Genomic DNA, 16672 nt, shown 5'->3' with positions numbered 1-16672 from the left:
TGCTGTCACTGGGCACCTATTAGAGACATTAGGGGCCTATTACACTACACAGGGTTGTAGGATACAAAGCCTCATCTACATGTGGCTGGATCAGATAGCTGGTAGGTTTATGTAGTATATGTCAAAGTAATTATATAAACAAACAGTACAATACACCATTTCTTTATTTTACGGGCCCCTCATATTGCCAACAAAAACGCTTAAAATTCATCCCCGACTTTTGTTAGTCAAGGTAAAACCTTTTTTTGTTGTATATGTCAAATTAATTATCTAAACAAACAGTACACTACACCATTTCATTATTTTACGAGACCCTCATATTGCCCACAAAGATGCTTAAAATTCATCCCCCACTTTTGTAGGTCAAGGTAAAACCCTGTGTCATTTATTTTTATGTAATAAAGCCACTAGGAATGTCAGAACATACGATCAGGTTTGGAATCCTTCATACTCTTGGACAAGATTGGAAAACTGTGTATAATGTCTATCTAGTGTATGTATAGGTTATTTATGGAAACAGGACTACTTTTGACATGCATATGGTTATACTTACCGTATTTTCTTGAGTATAGTGCACACATTTTTTTCCAAAAAACACAGCTGTGTAGAAGGGGGTGCGCATTATACATGAATTAATGAGTTTTGATGTTTTTTCTCCCATTGAAAGACCGTGAGCACGTAACACCGGAAATACCATGTCAACAAATCCATACTGAAGTTTGCAAATTAATCATGTAATTACACTGTCTGGCTATAAAAAGTGTGTTTTTTTGTATATCTGTTTGTAACTTATTTCATTAATTTTATTCAAAATTCCTTTTAATATTGTTTTAATTAATTTTGGCGAAATCCTGTGTGAAGCAATCGAAAGATTGCACAACTCACCGTTATTAACAGCAACCACGGTCAGATTACCGCTATTGACGCCTTGAAACAAACTTTAGTTGACAGAGAATGGATACATATATCATAAATGCCATACTTTGATTCGTTAAAAGTCATATTTGTTTTTGTTGGACGATTCTATGTGGTTCCATGTAAAAAATAATACCCGGCAAAAGCGATCAGCTGTTTGCTTAGGGTTTTTATTATTTTAAATATGTTTAGTAAAAGATCCATCTAAATTAACAAGATATTGGAATATATTATTCCTGATAAAAAAAATAGTTTCAGATACAACTTTTGCCGATCCTTGCATTAAAATACTGTAAAGTTATATCATTGGGTGTGTCTTGACCGAATCACCGGTAGATTCCAAGAAAACATGTGTACAGCTGATTGCTGTGTCCGGCTTAGTTTACGAGAAAATACACAAGGTAATCTTAATCCCTGGATATAAAACAATGCCTAGCTGAACAAAAAATACAATTTAAACGGTAAATCAACATGTCTGGTGATTTTTTATCTCAAATTTCGAATTTGTACCGACGAAGTTTCTCATCACCTGTTCGTTTGCCGGACTTCGCTGAAGCGGTACGGTGTAATTTTTTTCTGCGCATAATATTCAAATTTCTTTTTTCCAAAATACTGAACCCGCTAGAGGGGGGGTGCGCATTATACATGGGTGCGCACTATACTCAAGAAAATATGGTATACGCTTGTTTATAGCTGGTACGTGTTTACATAAAAGTATGAAAACACTGACACAGTCCTGCCACATTATTGTTATTAATTGTGACCACACTAACTTGTAAATGTGTTTGGTAAGACTTCCGCCTGCATCCTCCCTAAAAAATTAGTATAATAAATGGATGGAAGGTCAAAGCATAGGACATGAGGGCTGGGATGAGTCCAAATTTACTACCTGGGTACCCACCCCGCTATTACCCTACCTGCTGTAGGTCTCATGAGTTGGGTACAAAATGTCTGATTGGGAATAGTTTGACTGTATCCCTGGTAAAATGTATTTAGATACACATATAAAACGATCTGGTTATGCATACACTGAAGTTGACTGAAGTTTTATCTTTATTCAAACACATAAAGGTCAAAAGGAATGGGTGCATAGTCAGAGAGAAATGGGAACATTAGTGACTTGTAGTGTAACCATACAGATAATTTTTGTCTAACCACAGGTCCGGGTAGTCCTGTGGGTACCCAGGTCCTGCTCAGTACCCACCTGACCCGAGCACCTGAGTTACACGTCCCAGCCCTATAGCACATAACTTTTGGAGGGGTGATATGGACGGAAGTCTTTTCATGTGTTCTTTTACTGAGTTTGCTGTTGATCAATCAATCGATAATGCAGGCTTAATAATGTAAGGTCCTTCCGTCCCTATCCAAGAGTGCAAGCTGTAGCCCTACCCTCCATAGGTCTGTAGCCCTACCCTCCCTGGATCAGTAGCCCTACCCTCCCTGGATCTGTAGCCCTACCCTTCCTGGATCTGTAGCCCTACCCTCCCTGGATCTGCAGCCCTACCCTCCCTTGATCAGTAGCCCTACTCTCCCTGATCTGCAGCCCTACCCTCCATGGATCTGTAGCCCTACCCTCCCTGGATGTGTAGCCCTTCCCTCCCTGGATCTGTAGCCCTACCCTCCCTGGATCTGTAGCCCTACCCTACCTGGATCTGTAGCCCTACCCTCCCTGGATCTGTAGCCCTACCCTCCCTGGATCTGTAGCCCTACCCTCCCTGGATCTATAGCCCTTCCCTCCCTGGATCTGTAGCCCTCCCCTCCCTGGATCTGTAGCCCTACCCTCCCTGGATCTGTAGCCCTACCCTCCATGGATCAGTAGCCCTACCCTCCCTGGATCTGTAGCCCTACCCTCCCTGGATCTGTAGCCCTACCCTCCCTGGATCTGTAACCCTACCCTCCATGGATCTATGGCCCTTCCCTCCCTGGATCTGTAGCCCTACCCTCCATGGAACTGTAGCCCTACCCTCCATGGATGTGTAGCCCTACCCTCCCTGGATCTGTAGCCCTAACCTCCCTGGATGTGTAGCCCTACCCTCCCTGGATCTATGGCCCTACCCTCCCTGGATCTGTAGCCCTATCCTACCTGGATCTGTAGCCCTACCCTCCATTGATCTATAGCCCTACCCTCCATGGATCTATAGCCCTACCCTCCCTGGATCAGTAGCCCTACCCTCCCTGGATCTGTAGCCCTACCCTCCATGGATCACTGACCTTTTCTTTCTCCTTCTCTGGCTGTGGTGTCTGTTTCCTCATGTTGTTGCCAGTGTAGGCCACACAGCGCAGCTGCCACTCGCCGATGTCGTCATTCCAGTGGACGTGCTGCTCAATCATCTCCTGCAAGAACCAAACCTCACCGTTATGATGGACAAGAATTTACAAGATTTGGGATTATCTGTCCTGGGTGGATTTATTGTCCCATATGCTAAACGTAATACAGTAAACTACAGTTATAACGAATTCAAAGGGACTACTATTTTTAGTTCGTTATAACCGTAGTTCGTTATAAGCATATATACAGCATAACTACAGCAAATAGTTGGGACTAAAATGTTAGTTCCGTCAGTTCGTTATAAGCGTGTTTGTTATAACCGTGGTTTACTGTAGTAACAAAAATTATACCTATTTATACTAATTGTGGTCACCTACGCCTAGTGCAGATGAATCAGATGCCCTGAATCAGAAAAATGTGGATTGTATGGAAACAATGGCTACAACTTACACGATGGAAACAGAAACCGTGCCTTTGTTGACTGCTTGTAATTGACTTGTGGGACATTGTTCATAGCATCAACCACTTATTGTCTGGTCTTGAATTGATTATTTACAGGGCGCCCTGATATTGCTGAAATACGGCTAGCTGCAGAGTAAACAACCATGAGTACTACTACAGTATCTCCAATGATGGCTACTGACCTGGTATTCAGCTGGTATGAAGCTGTCGATGATTGTCATGTGAAGTTTGAGTTCTCGACTCAGTTGGCGGACATTTTCCAGGAGTCCTTCCATCTCCCTCTGGTGTTCCTGCTGCATGTCAGCCAGCTGAAAAAACCCACACACACACATTACATACTCATTACCATGATTACATACTACACACACACATTACATACTACACACACACATTACATACTACACACACACATTACATACTACACACACACACACACATTTACTACATATTACACACTACATATTACACACATTACACACACAATACATATTACACACATTACATACTACACACTACACACACACACTACATATTACACACATAACATACTACACACACATTACACACACACACACACACACTACATATTACACACATAACATACTACACACACATTACACACACACTACATACTACACACACACACACACACTACATATTACACACATAACATACTACACACACATTACACACACACACACTACATAGTACACACATAACATACTACACACACACTACATATTACACACACTACATACTACACACACACACACACTACATATTACACACATAACATACTACACATAACATACTACACACACATTACACACACACACTACATATTACACACACACACACACTACATACTACACACACTACATATTACACACACATTACACACACACACACACTACATATTACACACATAACATACTACACACACATTACACACACACACTACATACTACACACACACACACACTACATATTACACACATAACATACTACACACACATTACACACACACACACTACATATTACACACATAACATACTACACACACATTACACACACACACTACATACTACACACACACACACACACTACATATTACACACATAACATACTACACACACATTACACACACACACACACACACACACTACATATTACACACATAACATACTACACACACATTACACACACACACTACATATTACACACATAACATACTACACACACATTACACACACACACTACATATTACACACATAACATACTACACACACACACACTACATATTACACACATAACATACTACACACACACTACATACTACACACACACACACACACACACTACATATTACACACATAACATACTACACACACATTACACACACACACTACATACTACACACACACACACACTACATATTACACACATAACATACTACACACACATTACACACACACACTACATATCACAATTCATACTACACACACACTACATACTACACACACACTACATACTACACACACTACATACTACACACATTACATACTACACACACCTATTTGCTGCTACAGGAAAGTTGACGACACCTTCGTCATCCTAAAACAAGACCAAGACCCAACCCTGCAACTGCAACATCTTAACCAACAACACCCCCGAGTACAGTTCACCATTGAAATAGAAAAGAACAACCAACTACCCTTCCTAGATGTCCTCATCTCCAGAACCCCAACAAACAGAATCCAAACCAGTGTCTACCGGAAGCCCCCACACACAGACCAGTACATCTATTTCAACTCCAACCATCCCCTTAGAACTAAGACTGGAATCATCTCCACCCTCACCAAACGAGCCATCAAGCTTTCTTCTGATGACCCCAAACCTGAGATCGAACACCTCCGCCAAGTCTTCACCCAACTCAACAATTATACACCGAATCTCGTCAACAAAGTCATCTCCTCTGTACTACACCCAGATTTGCGACCCTTAAACCAGAATCAGTGCCCTTCCTATCGCCCTCCCGTTCATAGGAAAAGCCTTCCACATCATCAGCCAGCCGCCTCCTCAAACAGCAAGCCAATATTGACTCCTACTTCACCAGCTCCATCTCCCTCAACACCCTGCTTAGAGCCAACGGCAGGAACACAACCAAACCCCCAGAGCCTTGTGTAGTTTATAAAATTGACTGCAACTGTGGACAATCTTATCCGCTCCATCAACACCAGAATCAAAGAGCACAAAACCTCAACCATGAAATCAGACAGTAAATCAGCCATCTCGGACCATATCAGCAACTGCCCTAATCACAACATCAACGTCCAAATCCTCTCCAACAGAAGCAGTCCACATTCGCTGCCAAAAGCCATCAAATCAACAGAGATCAAGGCTATTTCATCCCATACGCCTACTATGAACTCATTAAGCAATAATCACTACACTTATACAAACTTATCCTGTTTAATGGGCTTCATGTCCCATTGGCTTCCACCTATGTGTTCTCTATCCATCATGTTCAATTGTTGTGACAGTATTATCCTTCTGTTATTAATTACTTATGTCATCCCACTCACGTATGCAATTGTTGTTGCTGTTTATCCTCTACTGTTAATCCTCCACCTACTATATATATTCTGTACAATATTCTTCTATCAGTCTTGCTTGACAACGATATAAGGATCTATATCGAAATGTCACCTTTACAGCATTAAAGAAGTTGTTATCCATAAATTGTGTCTACTTTGCAGTGGTAGAAACTAACAGTTTTAGTCCTCTAGTCCTTATAATGATAACATATAGCAAAACCCCTAAAAATGCCAAATTTCTACTAGTCCTTATGATACCTTAACTATTGGGCAGTTTGGCAAGGACTACAGGACTAGTGCCAAATTCTAACGCTGCTTTGTCATCCGTCAACGTCTAAGTAATGCACACACACACTACATATTACACACATTACATATTATACACACATATACACACCTATTACATATTACATACATATTACCCACACACTACATACTAAAAACCTATTACATATTACATACATATTACACACTCATTACATATTACACACTCATAATACATTACACACATTCCAACTTGGTACATGCTGTAATGTATGTGACCAGGAAAAGTTAAACATCCAAATTGATTTTCACAATAACATAAAAGTTAACACCATTGTGAACAAATGTGTTAATAAGGCCAATGACATTGCAGATGATGAGAGTTGACCTACCTCGGACTTGGCTTGCATCAACATGGTCCAGACTTTCTTCAGCTTGCGAGACTTGCCCTGTGCCTCCTCCTGTAGGTTGGAGTACTTCTCCTCGATATCCAGGCGTTCTTGCTGCAACCCACACAGTCTCATTACCGACACAATACCCACTTACATACAGTTTGTGAAATAGTCTCAAAATATTGCTGGCCAGGTGGGCTAGCGAGCCTAAAACATTAATAGCCAGTTTCAAATTTCACTAGCTTAAATATGCTACATTTTCCAGAAACAAAAATTTCAATAGCCAGTAGGGCAAGGGACATTTGAGAATCTTTGGCCTGACTGAAAATTTGCAGGCTACAGGCTAGTGGACAGGTGGCTATTTCACACACAGCTTTATAGTGTCAAACTAGGCTGATTTTGCACACCACGTTACCCCATCAACAGATCACCGGGCACACATAATTCTCCACTCCCTGGGGAGCATCAAAGTTTTAAAACCCACACTGCTGTTTGGTGCCAGTAGATTATACTCACTTTACCCTCTCAACCTACGATCACAGTACGCCATAATCCAACTTCACTTGCAAAAGGTTTTATAACCATGGACTCAAAGGACCAAAGCCGAAGAAATTCAAACGAGTCATGTGAGATGGGACTCCAGTGAACCGAAAAGACATTCATAAGACATTGCAGCTGATGGAGAAGCCTGCTCTCACCTCTTTCTCCTCCAGCTGTTTGCGGAGGGTGTCCTCAGCCTCTTTCCTCTCGTCCAGCTCCCGGGCACTCTCCTCGAGGAGACGCTCTTGCTCCTCTGCCTTCTCAAGCAGGTTTTCCCCACCAACAATGATCTTCTTCTCGATGGCTGACAGCTTCTGGGTCAACTGGTCCTGCTCATCTCTGTCAAACAGACAGGACATTCATCAGGAAGTCAAGTTTTACTACAAAATGATCAGCACTTGCTGGGCAATTTGGGAAAAAATCCTAACAAAAAATAAATATAACTTTTCATAAAACTTTATATTTTTGCCACACTCAATATATCAGCTCTATGAATGGGGACCAAAGAAACCAGTGATTGATATTATGAGCAACAATCCATTCCATCAGGGTATGATGACACGCTATCAACGAAGTCTCAAAGTCACTCGATTAAATCGCCTGCTGGACACCTTTTCTAACCAGGAATAACCACAGTGTTTTACAATAAATTTTTAAACATGGGATCAGAATCTCATGCCAAATTTTTGATATTTGATAACTATCAATAAAAGTTGGCTTTAACCAAGCTGGTTGACTCACTGGTATTTCCTGAGCTCCGACTCTTTCTTCTCCAGGTCCATCTTGACCTTGTTCTTCTCCTCCTCGGCCATGTCTTTCTTTGACTCCAGCAGCCGGCGGTCCTGGTCGATCCTTGCCTGGATCTCCACCATCTTTTCCTTCGACAGCTTCTTCCCACCTACAGCAGACATACACAAAGATACACATCCTCTGTATTGCGAATCCAGGCCACATGACCCAGGCCACAACTATGTGACAGAATACTGACATATGATACGTGGAGTACAAAATCTACAGTTAGCTTTAATTCAAAGTACTTTAACAATAGTGGACTATATCATGTATATCAAATGGAGATTTCTTTTAAAGAATGTATGTATACCTTGCGTATTAATCAAAGCTTGAAAGGAAAATTATGTACAATTGGATACATCTTTCTCTATACTCTTTATGAGATGGGAATGTTATCAGTGGTTATGACTAAATGATAATCATCTTCCAAAGAAAAGTGGGCCTACAGATGGCAGTTATAATAAAAAAAAAAAATTAATATGAGTGCCTCTTTCTAATGCAGTGAGTATTGCCTGGCTTCTTCCAAAAAACCTCATTCAATTTAAATCACGTTTTTTTTTTTTTAAAGCTGCACTGAACAATATTCCAGCTATCTGACTCCAGCCTGTAAATAATTCATTCTGGACCAGACAATCCAGTGATTGATATTGTGACAAACAACCCATGCTGTCGGGGTATGAGTACACGCCATCAACCACGTCACCGAGTCTGACCACACGTTCCATTGGTCGCTGCTTATAACCAGCATAGGTTGCCGAGAACCTATTCTAACCTGGAATCCCCACGGAGGACCAGCATAGGTAGCTGGGGACCTATTCTAACCCGGAATCCCCACAGGGTGGACCAGCATAGGTAGCTGGGGACCTTTTCTAACCCGGAATCCCCACGGAGGACCAGCATAGGTAGCTGGGGACCTATTCTAACCCGGAATCCCCACAGGGTGGACCAGCATAGGTAGCTGGGGACCTATTCTAACCCGGAATCCCCACGGGATGGACCAGCATAGGTTGCTGAAGACCTATTCTAACCCGGAATCCCCACAGGGTGGACCAGCATGGGTTGCCGAGAACCTATTCTAACCCGGAATCCCCACGGAATGGACCAGCATAGGTTGCTGAGGACCTATTCTAACCCGGAATCCCCACAGGGTGGACCAGCATAGGTTGCTGAGGACCTATTCTAACCCGGAATCCCCACAGGGTGGACCAGCATGGGTTGCCGAGAACCTATTCTAACCTGGAATCCCCACGGAGGACCAGCACAGATTGCTGAAGACCTATTCTAACCTGGAATCCCCACGGAGGACCAGCATAGGTAGCTGAGGACCTATTCTAACCCGGAATCCCCACGGAGGACCAGCATAGGTAGCTGAGGACCTATTCTAACCCGGAATCCCCACGGGATGGACCAGCATAGGTTGCTGAGGACCTTTTCTAACCCGGAATCCCCACAGGGTGGACCAGCATAGGTAGCTGGGGACCTATTCTAACCCGGAATCCCCACAGGGTGGACCAGCATAGGTAGCTGGGGACCTATTCTAACCCGGAATCCCCACAGGGTGGACCAGCATAGGTAGCTGGGGACCTATTCTAACCCGGAATCCCCACGGGATGGACCAGCATAGGTTGCTGGGGACCTATTCTAAACCGGAATCCCCACAGGGTGGACCAGCATAGGTTGCTGAGGACCTATTCTAACCCGGAATCCCCACAGGGTGGACCAGCATAGGTTGCTGAGGACCTTTTCTAACCCAGAATCCCCACAGGGTGGACCAGCACAGATTGCTGAAGACCTATTCTAGCCCTGAATCCGGAGTCACATTCAAGATAACTGCACTTTATATAGTGACATGCTTGCAGTACACTGTCTCTGAGTCAACCAGTTTTACTACTTCAATGCCACTTTCTATCCACTAGACCACGGAGGTGGTCACATGCCATGTGATGGTTCGGAAGTCACTTCTCTACTGAAATTTGATGTGGGGGAACACCTTTGGAATCTACACATGCATTTCCTCTACTGAACAATAAAAAACATAAACCTCTCCCACACAAAACAATGCAAGACAGGACAATAGGCGTAATCCAAGTTATGAGTACCAAGTCCCACATTGTGAACAAAAGGGCTATGCAACCGCAGACCAGAACTACTAGGCAACAAATATCCATCAAGACCACATGATACTAAATCCTAAACATGATTTTGACCATTACGTAAAACGAGGTTCCATGTTGCTTGTCAGCAATATTTCAGCAATATTCCAGCTAAATATGATGGTGGCCTATAAATATTTGCGTCAAGATCAATGATTGAAATAAATGCACTGATCCACACCGTTGAGTAGAGCTTGGACGATACACCAACTGTGCAATCCGATTCGTTTCACGATATTTTACTCACGATCCTATATGTATCACGATACTTGCATGTGCTCTTATCTGTAGTGCGCAAGCAATCTTTTTCATAGACAAGTTGGCCAAATACCTGGCACACTGATGATTTACAGTTGGCAGCATGAAGTATGGCACAACAAATGAAAATATTTTATTAACTTGCACTAGTTATTAGTGTTGAGTGGAACAGTTATTAAACCAAACATTTAAGGTCAGAATCAATATTTTTACTTAGTGTGTGACTGTGATCGATACTTGTATCGAGGAGTAAAAAATTGCGATCCACTGATGCATCATGCCACCACTACTGTTGAGGTATGACGATAAAAGAACACCCATCTCTCTCTCTGCCTCTCACATGCACTTTATTTATAAGTTCTCTAAAGTTAAAAAAGTCATTTCACCATCCATCCCTCATGCCATCTAACCTGGAGACATTCCTTGGTACTCACCTACATCTCCCCCTGAGCAGCATGGACAAGTAGATAATGGGGTGTTACCATGGTTACAGAAGACATGTATTGCAAATAATGCTAAATATAAGGGACCTGCCACTCATCGAACCATAACTCAGAGGTGACAATTCTAATTGAAGCTTAATTCAAAAGTGTAATTTCATGTGAAGAAGAGTAATGTTAACAGTTACGTGATGTGGAATTTCATTTTAACATTTTCATTAGGCCAAGACATAAATGAAACACGTGGTCAAAGCTCTAAGCAATCATAAAAATCACCATGTGACCTAATTGACCATCACCTAATTAATTGTATTTCAGAAAGACGATGTGGTGTTTTGTTTTCTGAAGTAATATCAGTGTTCATGCAATTAGTTCCCTGTCTGCACCCACAAAGATGGATAAAATGACATAAGTGTGTTTGAACATAACAACCAATCAGAGAACTTGTATCCATGAGTAATGGATCAGGTTTAACACTATGTTCAAGGTTATTGCATTTATGTAGTGACATGCATGCACATGTTTGTGTGTATTTGGCTGCTTGTACTAGTCCGGATGAATTCCTGTTTTATAGTGCCAGCCCACTGAGATACCATGCCACAGTTTACCATGGATACCCCACTCTGACACAGTATGCCCTGCGCCAAGCAGCCCTTGTCGACTGCCAGGCAGGGTAACAACCAGTACCTTCTTTAACGTCGCTTGGTAACACCATTCAGACAAGATTTCATTGTTTATAGGAAGATGTATACAAAGTTACTTCATGGGGGTGGTGGTTTCAGCAAACATAAACAAAATACTGAACCTTCAGATCAGGAGGGTTAACATTTTCACTTCGCTCTCTCAACACCTTAAGGAGAGAAGTTCACTTTAAAGAGGCATCGAATATTGTGTGAGTATTAATTGGGAGATTGGTTCAACATTGCCTTGAACAAAGGATACTGGCCTGCCTAAGGGACACAACTCCCACAGTGAATTACTGCGCCTTCAACAACAGGGCGACTTGTGCTCCCCTGTGCTGACAAGAAGGCTCACAATATGAATTGATGGAAAAATGAGGAGATGATCACATACCTCTCTTCTTCCGCCTCCGCCTTGTTCCTCCCTCGCCAGGCTCTCCGTCATCGTCCTCCGAGTCCTCCTCATCTTCCCCCTCCTCATCTGTCACTCCTGCAGGGCAACAAATTACACTCTGTGAGAGCTAGCTGGTGATATGCCATCGTTGTGACAAAAGTTGCAGACTGGGTTGTATGTCAAACAAACCTTGGCAGCCTGCAGTGCCACTAGTTCTAGACAAACCAGTGGTCGATAAAGTGAGCATCAAACCATGTGGTCAAGATTGTGTTGATAGAAAACAATCAAACCAAGTAGGAACATGAAAAACATTATCTCATTAAAATCCAATCTTAGAGCTCCCTACTGCTACACAAATATCTATGTATATCCCATTACAGGTCATTGCCAGACAATCTCAGTCATTTGATAAACATTTAAGAATTATTTTTATTCAGGTTCAAATTTTGAATTGTGAATTTTTTCAAATATTTTTCAGAGTGTAGTCTAAAATAGAAGTCACTATTTTGAAACTTGAGACGTTAAGCTTTCGAAAGCTGCTTTTTGATTGGCTAATGTTTACTTCCTGTAGGCCATGTTATTGGTCCCTCAATATTTGCGAAAGATTATTCTGATGTGACCTGTAATGGGATGTCCTCACATCTTTGGTGTTGCAGTAGCGTGCAATAAGATCTGATCTTAATTAGATTCATAAGACACAAAACCAGTTGAAACAATTCAAGGTTCATATGAGGTTCAATTCAATCCTCAAAGAAAGCACAACTGCCTACCATCCTCCAGCTGCTTGCGTAGTTCTTCAATCTCCTTCTGGAACTGTCTCAGCAGTGCATCCTTGGGATCTTCATTGATCTTGGCTCTGTTCTTGATGTTCTTGGCCCTGTTGGCATATCTTAGAGAGCTGATACTCTCATCATAGTTGTAGTCAGCTGGGCCTATGTTGGCAACCTGCAAGAGAAAATCACAATGAAATGCCCATGAGTAAGATAAGGAGTTCTATCAAGTGATTACATTTTATGAACACTATCGTATACACTAATGACCACTTTCTGCAATGTTATAGGGTCATGGGATGAGTGAGTGAGTGAGTATGGTTTTATGCCGCTTTTAGCAATATTCCAGCAATATCACGGCGGGGGACACCAGAAATGGGCTTCACACATTGTACCCATGTCTTCGGCGTGACGAGCGAACGCTTTAACCACTAGGCTACCCGACCGCCCCGGTCATGGGATGACTGTACATTCATATTGTAGATCAATGACAGTTGAACAGGTTATCCAAGATAGCTGCATATTGTGGACCTACCTGGCTTATTTATATAAGGGCCGAGGGGACTCTGTAGGCATCCCAGGTTAAAAAGTAGCATCAAATTAAGAAACAGCAGCATTCATTCCAAAACTTGCATACAGATTTCCTGCATCAAGTCATCATCAGAAGGCATTATATTTATCAAAGAAACGTGAAATCCAAGCATGCCTTTCAAACACCAGGGTGCTGTTGTACAAAGCAATCTTAGCGCTAAGGTGATCGTAACTCCCATACCTTTACATAAACTTACAACAGCCTTAGCACTAAGGTGAATGTAACTCCCATACCTTTACATTAACTTAGGACAGCTTTAGCACTAAGGTGATCGTAACTCCCATACCTTTACATTAACTTACGACAGCTTTAGCACTAAGGTGAACGTAACTCCCATACCTTTACATTAACTTAGGACAGCTTTAGCACTAAGGTGATCGTAACTCCCATACCTTTACATTAACTTAGGACAGCCTTAGCACTAAGGTGATCGTAACTCCCATACCTTTACATTAACTTACAACAGCTTTAGCACTAAGGTGATCGTAACTCCCATACCTTTACATTAACTTAGGACAGCCTTAGCACTAAGGTGATCGTAACTCCCATACCTTTACATTAACTTACGACAGCTTTAGCACTAAGGTGATCGTAACTCCCATACCTTTACATTAACTTAGGACAGCTTTAGCACTAAGGTGATCGTAACTCCCATACCTTTACATTAACTTAGGACAGCTTTAGCACTAAGGTGATCGTAACTCCCATACCTTTACATAAACTTACGACAGCCTTAGCACTAGGGTGAACGTAACTCCCATACCTTTACATTAACTTACGACAGCCTTAGCACTAAGGTGATCGTAACTCCCATACCTTTACATTAACTTACGACAGCTTTAGCACTAAGGTGAACGTAACTCCCATACCTTTACATTAACTTACGACAGCTTTAGCACTAAGGTGATCGTAACTCCCATACCTTTACATTAACTTACGACAGCTTTAGCACTAAGGTGATCGTAACTCCCATACCTTTACATTAACTTACGACAGCCTTAGCACTAAGGTGATCGTAACTCCCATACCTTTACATTAACTTACGACAGCCTTAGCACTAAGGTTGCTTTGTACAACTCCACACAGGAACTTACTAAAATTTGCACTCCAAACCCAGAGACCTAACTGTTTATCTGAACATAGTTGAATAAAACAAATTAGGATATGCTTCAGGAGAGTGATCTTTGTCCTACAACAATCTCAGGTGTAAGATGAACAAATTGATGAAGCAGAGAAGCTACCCATGACCTCACATAACACCATGGAGTACCATGGAGTTCTTGAGTTCTTGAGTGAGTATGGTTTTATGCCGCTTTTAGCAATATTCCAGCAATATCACGGCGGGGGACACCAGAAATGAGCTTCACACATTGTACCCATGTGGGGAATCAAATCTGAGTCTTCAGTGTAATGAGCGAACGCTTTAACCATTCGGCTACCCCACCGACCCCTGGAGTTCTTGACCATGGAGATCACTGTCAACAATTCCCAGGACATACCATGACAGTCTTTGAGTTCCCTCCTAGAGAATCCTGGAGTAGTCGTGTCAGTTTGGAGTTCCTGTAGGGGATGTGACTACTCTTCCCATCTACAAGTGCAGAAATAACATTTCCCAGTGTGGAAAGAGACAGGTTGATCTTCGTAGCTTCCTTCAGGCGCTGACCAGTGGCCCCTGTTTTGGACTGTCTCTCAGAGCCCTGAAATATATTACAAACTTCCTACAACAGGACCTAAATGTGTCATAGAATGAGGGGAGATAATGCGATAAAACAATTATTATCTCCCTTTCAAATTCGAAGCCATGGCTACTTCTATTTTATGACCATGTACTTTGAGCATGTTATAAGTATGGAGGTAACGGCTTGACAAATATTAATCAGCTATATGATGGCAGTCTGTAAATAATCCAGTCTGGACCAGACAATCCAGTGATTGACATGAGCATCGATCCACGCAATTGGAATGCGAGACATGCATCAACCAAGTCAGCGAACCTGACCACCAGATCCTGTTAGTCGCCTCTTACGACAAGCATAGTCGCCTTTACAGCAGGAATGGGTTGCGGAAGACCTATTCTACCCCGGACCTTCGTGGGTAATAACAAGTGTGGCAAACAAAAGCTACTGAACAAACAAGAATGTGTTGGCAGCGCAGGTCACATGGTCAGGCTGCATGAGGTCCATGCATTGCAAGAGCCAGTGGTGATAGTGGTGACAATGGTCACAGCTGGGATGTGTACATTTGAGGTGTTTTTTGAAGCCGGAAATGGGTTCAAGGATCGTTTCCACTCTAGGATCGGCTGAGAACAGAGAAATGCAAAGTGTGGGATAGGATAAATTTGAAAAACAAGTGTTTATTCCGACAGAAATCTGCAACTCACTGCTAAATCAACCAGGTGAAGTTTCCCAACACGGACATGTTGTTGACCATCAGCTCCCTTCTCACTGCACTCGATGGTGACTGTGAAGATAGCATGAGACCTGGAGCTGTGCTGGTTCATGTTGGTGCTGCCCACTACCCCTGGAAACAAACACCACACAATCAGAGAAGCCTATCCTAACTGAAGCTTTGATGTAACAGCATACTTTCATGTGAAAAAGAATAATGTTGACAGTACCGTGATGCTGGGTTTCACTTCGACATTTTCAGTAGCCCCAGTCGTAAGCGAAACACATGGTCATAGCTCCAAGCATTAATAAACTACTTTGTGACACCAGTTTTCAGAAAGACAATGTGGTGTTTTAAGTTCTCCGAGTAATACTGGTGTACAATTAATTACTAATTTAGAATATGTAATCAGTGCTGCAAAACAAGCATGCCTGAGCAGTGTCATCAATTGTGTTTACATTTTGACGCGTTCTCAAAGTTCATACGCATCATGTGTCTCATACTCTCTTCAGACCGTTGTCCTGCACAATACTTTCAAAGATCATCGGTTCAGGTATTGGCTGACCTCCTTTTTCATACCTTGGATTTGTAAAGCAATACGGCTAATTCCCAGTAACATATGGTAGAAATAGTGAGTGAGTGAATTGGATTTTGCAATATTCCTGCAATATCCCGGCGGGGGACACCAGAAATGGGCTTCACACATTGTACCAATGTGGGGAATTGAAACCAGGCCTTCGGCGTGATGAACAAACACTTTAACCAC

The 16672-nt window shown here is 42.2% G+C and overlaps 1 protein-coding gene across 3 annotated transcripts in view; it reads right to left on the bottom strand.

Annotated features, from left to right (window-relative positions):
• Positions 1 to 16672, bottom strand: part of LOC124133732 (kinesin-like protein KIF3A) — a 29901-nt gene that overhangs the window by 5411 nt on the left and 7818 nt on the right. For 2 of the 3 annotated variants that reach the window (XM_046498238.2, XM_046498236.2), the window contains 10 exons: positions 15899 to 16038; positions 15018 to 15215; positions 12927 to 13101; positions 12157 to 12252; positions 11077 to 11088; positions 8181 to 8337; positions 7598 to 7778; positions 6900 to 7010; positions 3829 to 3954; positions 3127 to 3249 (listed from right to left, as the gene is read on the bottom strand). In XM_046498238.2, coding sequence (XP_046354194.1) covers positions 3127 to 3249; positions 3829 to 3954; positions 6900 to 7010; positions 7598 to 7778; positions 8181 to 8337; positions 11077 to 11088; positions 12157 to 12252; positions 12927 to 13101; positions 15018 to 15215; positions 15899 to 16038 — 1319 coding nt within the window. The remainder of the gene's footprint in view (positions 1 to 3126; positions 3250 to 3828; positions 3955 to 6899; positions 7011 to 7597; positions 7779 to 8180; positions 8338 to 11076; positions 11089 to 12156; positions 12253 to 12926; positions 13102 to 15017; positions 15216 to 15898; positions 16039 to 16672) is intronic. The other variant, XM_046498237.2, reaches the window with a different exon arrangement.

Source organism: Haliotis rufescens, unplaced genomic scaffold (assembly GCF_023055435.1).
Source record: "Haliotis rufescens isolate VD_foot unplaced genomic scaffold, xgHalRufe1.0.p SCAF_7, whole genome shotgun sequence".
Classification (NCBI taxonomy): Eukaryota; Metazoa; Mollusca; class Gastropoda; order Lepetellida; family Haliotidae; genus Haliotis; species Haliotis rufescens.
Note: the sequence above shows the minus strand (reverse complement) of the source record. Positions and strands in the feature narration are given on the sequence as shown.